The 10,786-nt window shown below is 35.6% G+C and overlaps 1 protein-coding gene across 2 annotated transcripts in view; it reads right to left on the minus strand.

Annotated features, from left to right (window-relative positions):
• The window catches only part of CCNC (cyclin C), a 25,812-nt gene that overhangs the window by 4,812 nt on the left and 10,214 nt on the right, over positions 1-10,786 (minus strand). For both annotated transcript variants that reach the window (XM_007464310.1, XM_007464311.1), the window contains 4 exons: positions 4,379-4,434; positions 3,447-3,482; positions 2,680-2,771; positions 1,838-1,905 (listed from right to left, as the gene is read on the minus strand). In XM_007464310.1, the coding sequence (XP_007464372.1) occupies positions 1,838-1,905; positions 2,680-2,771; positions 3,447-3,482; positions 4,379-4,434 (252 nt within the window). The remainder of the gene's footprint in view (positions 1-1,837; positions 1,906-2,679; positions 2,772-3,446; positions 3,483-4,378; positions 4,435-10,786) is intronic.

Genomic DNA, 10,786 nt, shown 5'->3' on the forward strand with positions numbered 1-10,786 from the left:
GGAAAGAGACATCCTAAACCCAGACTGAGGTGATGCAGAGAGTGCGGAGTTGGGGACGGTGTCACTAAAGAGATGATATCTGAGCCAAGTCTTTAAAAAAGGTGAGAGTGGGAGCAGAGAATGATATATACATAAATGGTAAAAAGAAGCTATGGATTTTATCCAGAAATTGGGAGGAGCACTGAAAGATTTTAACTGAAGCACAAATTCTGCATTTTAAAATGCTCTTTCTAGCTCAGAGTTTCTCAACCTTAGCACTACTGACATTATGAACTGGACAATTCTTTGAGACTGCCCTATGCACTGCAGGATGCTTAGCAGCATCCCTGTCTTCTACTCACTAGATGCCCACCCCAGTTGTTACAACCAAAACCATCTCCCGACATTGCCAAAAATCCTGTGGGGAACAAAATTATCCCTGGTTGAGAACTGCTAGCCTTAGCTCAAGTGTGGAGGATAGACTGGCTCTCTGAGAACAGGGATGCTAGAGGCCAACTAGCCAGGAAGGAGACTGCTGTGATAACCTGGATAAAAATGAGAAGGTGGCTATGAGATTACTAAAGAGTACGGCACAACAAGTGTTGGTTACCAACTAGATGTAGGTATCGAGGAAGATGAAAGAGCCTAACTACTGGGTTTCCAACTAAGGTAGCTAGTGCTATTCACCAACATAGCAAAGGCATTAAAGAGTATATTTGGGGGCAACCTGATGAGTTCAGTCCTAATCATGAGTCTGAAGGCCAGTGAGATGCCAAAGGAAGCTATCCAAAAGGCAGAGATTGATATAAAGGCCAGTTCAGGAGCAAGATCTTGGTTAAATAAAGAAATTTAAATGTTTCAACACATAAGAGATAGCAGAAGCCATGGGCCTCAGTGAGACTGCCCGGGAAGAACAAAAACAGCAAGGATGACAAAGATGTGGCACATGGCCTTCCTACCCATGCAGATCCCAGTATTCCTTCCCACTGAACCCAGATGACACTTCAGAATCCTTCCAGGGAGCCTCCAGTACTACAAAAGTATAACCTATTTACCACCCCTCATGTAAGAAGGCAGAGAAACACTAACATTTAAGGGGTAACTAAATAAAGAGAAACCAACAAAAATTAGTCTGGACTGGTAAAAGAATGGGGGGAAAATCAAGAAGACAGAGTCATTGAAATGAATACAAGACAGAAAGGGAACGGAAACTAACAAGTGCCTAACATATGGCAGGCATTATTTAAAAGATAACTCGTTTAATTCTTGTAACAACTCTATACTGAATTTTTAGTACCCTCCCCCAATTTTACAATTAAGGAAACAAACTCAGAAAGGTTAGATAATTTTCCCACAATTGTAAAGAAAGGAAAGTTTAAACCTAGGACCACCTGTTCTAACTCATGACAGTACTGCCTTCCACAGATAATAGAATGGTGGCTAACTTTCCCTCTAGCAAGGCATTAAGGACCACAAAAGGCTCCTTTACTTGACTGCTGAGGACCTAATTGGGCTCAGGAAATAAAAGACCTAGTTATTTTATATAAGTTACAACTAGTATTAGAAGGCTTAATTCCAAACTTCTCCCGCTAAACAAACAAAAATGTTCTATTCAGACACTGGTTAAAATTATTTTAAACGATTTCAAAAAAAAACTTACCAAAAAAGGGGGGTGGGGGGACAATAATCCTGATTTGTGATAGTTGCAGTTCATATTATTGAAAGTTCACATGCAAGGAATAGTCTATTACTTCAAGGAACATAAAAACATAAAGTACAATAGGGTGAAATTTCTTTTAGGATGACCTAAATAGATATACAACAATTTAGCTGCTAAAGGTACACCACATTTACATACCTAAAGCTATCATGAAAGGAGGATACAGTAGGCAAAGATCCGTTCTGTAGGTATCATTCACTATCCTCCTATAGAAATGTAAATCATATTATTACTGAAAGCAGAACTACCTCATATGACTGTACATTACCCTCCAGAGAGGGCCAGATTTCCCATATCTGTATATATTTATATCTCTTTTATATTACCGTAACACAGATACAAAGGTGAACAACAAAGGAAAACGATGGATACATGAATGTGACAATGAATAAGCATATTTTAATGAATAAAATTACAGCTAAATATATTTAAAATTTTAAAACCTCACAATAAATTTTAATATAAGATAAACATTTTTCTAATTTTCCAAAAATTAGAAAATCAGATAGGAAACCAGAAATTATACAACGAATTAATATATATGTTGAATACCACCAAAAATATTCTGATTATTTTAAAGATAACATTTAATTTATTTTACGGAAATATAGTTGAAATCAATGTTGTGTTAATTTCTACTGTACAGCACAGTGATTCAGTTATACATATATTTACATTCTTTTTCATATTCTTTTCCATTATAATTTAAAGATAACAATCTTAATTTTCATGTAAACAGTCTGTTTTTCATAAGAATCAAATTTTATTGGAAATATTCACCAAATAGATAATTTAAAGATCTATCATTTTAGCATTTATACCAGTATAGTAATTAGAATTCAACAAGCAGATATTTCACTCAACATAAAATATCTTGGGGCACTAGTTTAATTACTTTAAAAATACTAAACTTCATATTTAACTGTCAACCTTCCTAGCTAATAACATGTTACACTATGAATAACTTCTGTTCTAATTACCATGCAAGGGGAAGCAACATGTCTTCTTGGCCCATGTCCTGCACATACTGGAGCAAAGGTCTATAAGGATGATACACTATCAAGCAACAATCCTAGAAACAGTTTAAAAAATGTGTATGTATAAAAACAGATTTATTATAACACAAAAACCTTACCATTACCCAACTGATTTTTAATTGTGTATTTCAAAATGTATTTTTCTAACTCATGCTTGCTTCCCTCTTGTTGTCTTAAGCAAGCAGTATGGCAGCCCTAAACTCTACTGTAATAGTGAAGGCAGTGCTCTCTCTGAAATATACCTTGGTAAATCGGTTGGCAGTCAGTCAGCATCCATTCCCTTAGAGACTCAAAGTGTCACATCTGCAACACACTGAAACCTCTTATTAGCCTATAAATCCGTAATTCCCAACTGGAGGAGCAGAATTCTGCCAAAGACATAATCTATCTTTAAATAACACCACACACATACACAAATTGTGCAAATAATTTACAGTGGTTTAATGTCCTGACTGGTTTGCTTGTAATCCTCTTATTATAGTTACTATAGAACAGAAAAAATTTCCCATCCTAAGTAGTATATACAAACTATTTTACAGGCTTCCAAGAGCATATAGGTGATGATGCCACTAGGTACTATGATTTACCATCACATATCACTTGGATGGTTTTAAAATGCACCTCCCTACAATTATTTCTTTAAATTCATGACTTCACTAAATTTGAAAGTAAGTTTTACTCTATTAATCACAAGGAAGAAATATACTTACCATTAATTCTAAAAGATAGAATTCACATTCTAATATCTGTTAAAAAAAAAAGATTATAAATGTCAACATGAAACCATATTAGATGAGTCTACTTAGTCTAACATAAGAATGTAATTAGGCATTTATCAAAAATTTTTACTAAATTTTTTTTAAATCAAGAAAACACAATAGCTTATATCAGAATGAACATATGCTATAAACAATTACTTGTTATACAATGCATGCAACTGTGATTATGAAACATTTTAATCCTTCTAAGGAAAAGCCAGCCTCATATAAGTGTTCTTATTACTTATTTTTATTTAAAATAATCCTGTATAAGCTTCAGATTTTCCAATATACTTCCCACTCAACAAACACAAAAATGTAATTATCTCCACTTAACTGTTATTCTTGTTATATTACAAATTAATAATAGAAGAGAATACTGAAAATGAAACAAAAATACAATTTAAATAGAATGAAAAAATCCCTTGCAAGGTGGAAAAAGAAAAATATGCCTATTAAAATGGCAATAGAAATGCATCTTCTAAAATAATGTAAAATTTCAAGTATGTTTTTCATTCTGTTCCATTATAGTAATTCTCAACCCCAGCTGCACATTAGTAGCCACCTGGGAGCTTTAGAAAATACCAGTGTCCAGGTTTCAAGCCTGAAAATTCTGATTTAGTTGATCCAAAGAGGCCCTGACATCAGTATTATTAAAAAAGCTCCCAACGTGATTTAATGGGCACCCAGGGTTGATAACCACTGCTACAAAGTATTTTTTTAAATGGTAGAAGCACTTTAGCTTTAATTTAGAAATAAAATCCATATTCTCGTAGAATCTGAAACTGCCATTTCTAGGAGACTATTCAGTTTATTTTAATATAAAATGTTGCTAGTTTACATACAGCTTTAACAAGTAGTTTTATTTTTTACAATATACTTACATGGTTCATCCTATAAGGAAATTCCTTTGGAAAGGCATATGAAAATCTAGTTTTCACTGCAGAAAACAAACAAACAAAAAAACTTAAACAGAGAAAATGGGGAGTGAATAAACACAAAACTTCTTTAATACAATGTAAAATATTAGAGGTAGAACTAAATCATTTTTAATTTTTAGTAGGAGCTCTTGAATATGATTAGGGATGCAGATATTTTTGTTTTCAGGCAAGGGGAAAGACTGAGTGGCAGAAAGCCCTAGGCCCCCATTTATATTACAATTAGAGAGTTTCAATGATATATTTAACATTTTAAGAAAGAGTTCTGCTGCTTAAAAACTAAAGGAAATGGAAAAAAAAAAACACTGGCTTTTATCATTTCTAAAATCTTTCCAGCTCTAGAATGGTATTGCTCTATTTAGTAATTTAGCTTAAAAGGAACATGGGTTATATATGTGTTCACAAGTATATATATATATGTTTGTATTTGTAAATGTATACAGTTGACCCTTGAACAACACAGGTTTGAACTATGCATGTCCACGCATACACAGATTTTTCCAATAAATAGGTACTACATGAACCAAGGTTGTATATGTAGATTTTCCAACTTTGCAGAGGGTCAGAGGGTCAGCACCTTGAACCACTGTGTTGGTCAACTATATATATAAATATTGGAAGGATAATACAACCAAAAAATGTTAACTGTAGTTATCTCTGAGATTTAAGGATTTTTACTAATCTGAACTTTCTAAACTTTTTATAATAGGTATTTCTTTACCAAAAGACATATTTTAATAAAATCATGAATATATGTGCAAAGGTCTCTAGGACTTTCTTCATACCACACACAAATATATACACACACACTCTTAGTCACTAAGTAAGTACAAACGAAAAAACTGTTAATTAATCCTCTATCTCCTCAAAAATGGTAGGAATTAACTATTCTAACAGCTAATTTAGATAGGTAACATTTGCCAAGATTTGAAACCTAAGCCATTTAAACTTGACATTAGGAAATGTCTACTTAACCTTTCCTTTCCTCTCCTTTTAGTTAATTTAAAAATGTACCCATCAAGGTTACTGAGTTTTACAAATCCCCCCCCTTTTATAATTTTTTTATTTTTTGGCCATGCTGCATGGCATCAGGATCTTAGTTCCCCAACCAGGCATCGAACCTGCACCCCTGCAGTGGAAGCACAGAGTCTTAACCACTGGACCACCAGGAAAGTCCCCACAAATCCATTTAATTTAAGCAAGATATGAAGTGTACAAGCAAAACAGGTACTTACATAATGTTAACCAATTAACAAGGTAAAATTATCTCTGTATATAAAGCAAATCTACATCCCTAACCCCTGGACCTTGACACCTAACTTACTGAATTAGATCTTACCTGATGCTGTCAACTTCTCTCCTATTCCATGATAAAATTGCTCTGCGTTTTGATTTTCTACTTCCTAATCCTTTTCTTCTGACCTGGAGGAAAATGCATCTCTCCTCTCTATTGCTACCCCTACCACTTGTACATTTGCTTTCATCTACTCAACTGACAGTCAACATTTTTCCTTTGCACCTTTAACCATTCCTCCTCCAATAAATCTGTCCTATCACTTACTAATATGCTCAAATTTCCCTTAAAAGCAAAACAAATGAAACCTCTACCAAATTATATCCCTCTACTTTTTAAAAGTAAGACTCTTGTGTAGGCTGCCATGTAAGAACTCACTGAGAGGGAGGCTGTCTGGAGGCCAGGAAGCTAATCATGGCCAATCAAGGAACTGATCAAGGCAGGCACTTTGATCTTGGACTTCCCAGCCTCCAGAACTGTGAGAAATAAATGTCTTGTTTAAGCCACCCAGACTTTGGTTTTTGCTATAGCAGCTGAAGCAGACCAAGACGCCCCCTCACCCAGAATCCTGTTATTAACATGTTGCATTAGTATGGTACATTTATTATAATTAATGAACTAAGATAGATACATTATTACTAACTAAAATCCATAGTTTATTCTGATCTCCTTAGTTTTTAACCTAATGTCCTTTTTCTGTTTTAGGCTCTCTTTCAGGACGCCACATTACATTTACTTGTCATGTCTCCTTAGGTTCTGTATGCTGTGACAGTTTTTCAGACATAACTTATTTTTGATGACTTTAATAGTTTTTAGGAGAACCAGTCAAGTATTCCGTAGGTTGATTCCCTATTGGAATCTGATGTTTAATGATTAGACCAGGGTTTGGGGTTTTCAGAAAGAAGACCACAGAGGTGAAGTGCCATTTCATTATATTACAGCAAAAGTACATACTATTCATGTCATTTATCACTGTTGATACTGACTTTGATCACCTGGCTGAGACAATGCTTGTCAGGTTTCTCCACTGTAAAATTATACTCCCACCTTCTTTCATAATATACACATTAGAAGAAAAGTCACTATGCATAGCCAACACCTAAGGAGTAGGAATTTATGCTTCCTCTACTTGAGGGGGGAGTTAGCTATATAAATTATTTGAAATTCTTCTGTATGGGAGATTTGTCTCTCCCCTATTTATTTATTTACGCTATCATTTATTTATATCAGTATGGATGCATGAATATTTATTTTATACTTGGGTTATACTTTGGGTTATAATGCAGTATTATTCTTTTTTATTTTGTTGCTCAAATTCTTCCAGCTTTGGCCATTGAACGCTCTTTCAGTTAGCTCCTATATGTCTTCGACATACCCCCATTAATGAGGGGTTTGGTTTTGGTGGGTTTTTTTGTTTTGTTTGTTTGTTTTTTGCAGTACGCGGGCCTCTCACTGTTGTGGCCTCTCCCGCTGCGGAGCATAGGCTCCGGACGCGCAGGCTCAGCGGTCATGGCTCACGGGCCTAGCCGCTCCGCGGCATGTGGGATCTTCCCAGACTGGGGCACAAACCCATATCCCCTGCATCGGCAGGCGGACTCTAAACCACTGCGCCACCAGGGAAGCCCTGTTTTGTTTTTTTCTTTTGAGTACTTACTTACATATTGGCACTATAAGATGCTCTAGGTCCACCTTGTATGTTTCCTGCCTGATCACAAACCCAAAGGTCAGGTTTTTTTATTTGGTATACATCTTCTATGCAGAGAAAGACACTATGCAGTTCTCTTTCTTAAAAGGTATCAAGTCTCAAATTTCTATCACTGGCTTCACATTTCTAAGAGGATGTTCTACTGATACATTTACACTCAGAATGTTGAAGAGTAAATTTAATTCTTTTCAGAACCAACTCATTCTCCTCTTCCAGTACCACCTTCACCTCCCAATGCCCAGGTATGAAACCTCAAATATCATTTTTGACTCTTCTTAAATCTTTTCTTTTCAAAAGTCCTGCTGACTCTATCATTCAAACCTAGCTTGCTTATTCTCCTTGCTGGCTACCAAAACATTATTTTAAGGCTTCATTAGTGTTTACCTTATTATTTCAATAACTTAAGTTTTTTCCTACCTTAAAATAGTTAGCTTTACTTCTTACAGCACCCAGTGGTGACAGTACTCACTACAGTTTGCCGTATATAAAAAACTATTTCGGAAAGGGTTTTTTTCGGGGAGTTTTTTTGGGGGGGGTTTTGGCCATGCCACGCGGCTTGTGGGATCTTAGTTCCCCGACCAGGGATTGAACCCAGGGCCACGGCAATGAAAGCACCAAGTCCTAACCACTGGACCACCAGGGAACTCCCAGTGGTTTTTAAATTGTGGTAAAATATACATTACATATAATTTACCATCCTTAACCGTTATTTTTTTCTTTTAACATCTTTATTGGAGTAACTGCTTTACAATGGTGTAACCGTTGTAAACCGTTTTTAAATATACAGTTCAGTAGTATTAATTACATTCACACTGTTATGTAACTCACCACTGTCCATCTCCAGAACTCTTTTCCTCTTGCAAAACTGAAACCCTGTATTCATTAGGCAACAACTCCCCATTTCCCGCTCCCTCCAGCCCCTGACAGCCACCATTCTACTTTCTATGCCTAGTAATTTGATTACTCTAAGTACCTCATATGAGTAGAATCACACAGTATTTACCTTTTTGTGACTGGCTTATTTCACTTATCCTAATATCCTCAAGGTTCATCCATGCTGTATCACATGGAAAACTTCAAACTTTGTCTGTCTTCTTCGACTCACTCTCCTCCAATTCATCTTACATAATTCTGCCAGAATCATCTTCCTAATACACAACTCTGGCATCACCCTCATGCTGAAAAATAAAGCTTTCATAGGTACTGCCACTGACAACAAAACAAGCTGCAGATTCCTCACTGAAGGCCTCTATTATCTGGCCTTAGCCAGGTAGGGGGGCTATTTCCCACTATTTCCTTACTCACCATTCACTGAATGTAACTCAGTAGCTTTTCCTTATAGTGATCAAACTGTTCAATGCTCCTAGACCATCTTTCCCCTGCATTTCCCCAGGTTCAAATTCTTTCTTCACCAAATTCTATTTAAGCCTTTTTGGATTCATCTAACAAATCAACTTTTCCCACTCAAAACATTCATTACATCCTCTGTTACTCTCTTATGCCACTTAGTTTCTTCTGTATTAATACTTGTATATTGATATCTTATTTTCTTGTCCTTAAATTCTTTGTATTTATTTTTATATCCACCACTGCATCCAGTATGGTGTTTTCCAGTGATAATGATGCTGTTGTTGATGACAATGATAGTAACCGCTACAGTTTACTGAGTATTATGAATTGAATTATCCCCACACATACCTGCCAAATTTACATGTTGAAGCCCTAACCCCCAATGTGGCTGTTATTTTGAGACAGGGCCTTTAAAGAGGCAATTAAACTTAAATGAGGTCATAAGCATGGGGCCTTAATTCTACAGGACTGGTATCCTTACAAAGGGAAGAAACACTAGGGATGCACACACACAGAGAAAGGGCCATAAGAGGACACAGCAGTAAGGCAGCCATCTGCAAGCCAGGGAGAGAGGCCTCAGGAAACTTAACTTGTTGACGCCCTGATCTTGAACTTCCAGCTTCCAAAACCATGAGAAAATAAATTGTTGTTGTTTAAACCACGCAGGCTCTGGCATTTTGTTATGGCTGCCCTAGCAAACTAACACACCGAACAAAGCACGGTTCTAAGAGCTTTATTGATATTAATTTATTTGATCCTCACAACAACCGTATGACATAGATGTTATTAATATCCTTATATAGCAGAGAGATTATATTTTGCTTAATTTGTCATGTCAAAAGCACTAGGGCTGAAATTTGAAAACTAAGCTGTCTGGGCAATATAATACACTGTAAAATTTATGAAATAAGTAAAATAGTCTACTATAAAGTTCCCTATTCATTAGTAAAATGAATATGAGTGTGCCTTTTAGCCTCTGCATGAGAAATAAAAAACAAACCTTGGTAATAGGTATTTTACATTTTCAAAAATATACACCTTCTAAAAAATCTGGAAAACAGAGACTAAAGTAAGAAGAAAATAAGGCACCTATAATCTACTCAGAGATGAGCACTGCTAACATTCTGGTACATTTCCTTGCAGTCATTTTTCAATTTTTTTAATAATTTTGATTTTCCAGAGGGCAATTCAATACCTCACCAATGGGATATATTTGACATATTAAATTCTATGGCAAAAGTGGTTATTACTCTTCTATCCTCAAAATAAGATATGACATGAAAAAGATTGAATTAGATTATTACACTCCTTTCAGAAAGGGAAATGACCCCAAAAACATGAAATTCTGGCTCAGAAACTTAACACAAAATGCCTCTGCCTCTTCTGTGTAAGATCACAGAAGTAAAAAATAATAATTTTAATTATCTTTTGTTAAGTGATATCTTTTTGCTTAACCTATGAAGATGGAACACGGCATAATATTATTACCTTGTGTACAATACTTTACGATTGCTACTTTACAATGTTATTTCCTTTAATGCCATGATTCATAGGCACGTAAACTCCATGTTTGTAGGTAAAGAACTAAGGCCAACAGGTAAAGCAACTTGTTCAAGGTTATACAGCTGCTGCTTAGAGAACTGGTGCTTAGAATCAGCTCTACGGACTAGAGTCAGCATATTTTTCTGTGCCATAGTTTTCCATAAAGAGGGAAAAACACAATCCCCATCAAAGACATAATTACAATTGCTAAAGAAATACTTTATTTCACCCACAAGAATGACATAATAGCTAGTTATTATGAAGCAATAAAGTATAATAAAATTGAAAAATAAAAATTCTTTCTTAACCTTATTATAAAATTAAGAGCCACAGAGTTGATGTTTTTGGCTCAATAGTTACTACCCATTTTTAGCATTAAAAGTAATGTCTTGGGCTTCCCTGGTGGCGCAGTGGTTGAGAGTCCGCCTGCCGATGCAGGGGACACGGGTTCGTGCCCCGGTCC

The sequence above is a fragment of the Lipotes vexillifer genome, unplaced genomic scaffold (assembly GCF_000442215.2).
Source record: "Lipotes vexillifer unplaced genomic scaffold, Lipotes_vexillifer_v1.1 scaffold1073, whole genome shotgun sequence".
NCBI lineage: Eukaryota > Metazoa > Chordata > Mammalia > Artiodactyla > Lipotidae > Lipotes > Lipotes vexillifer.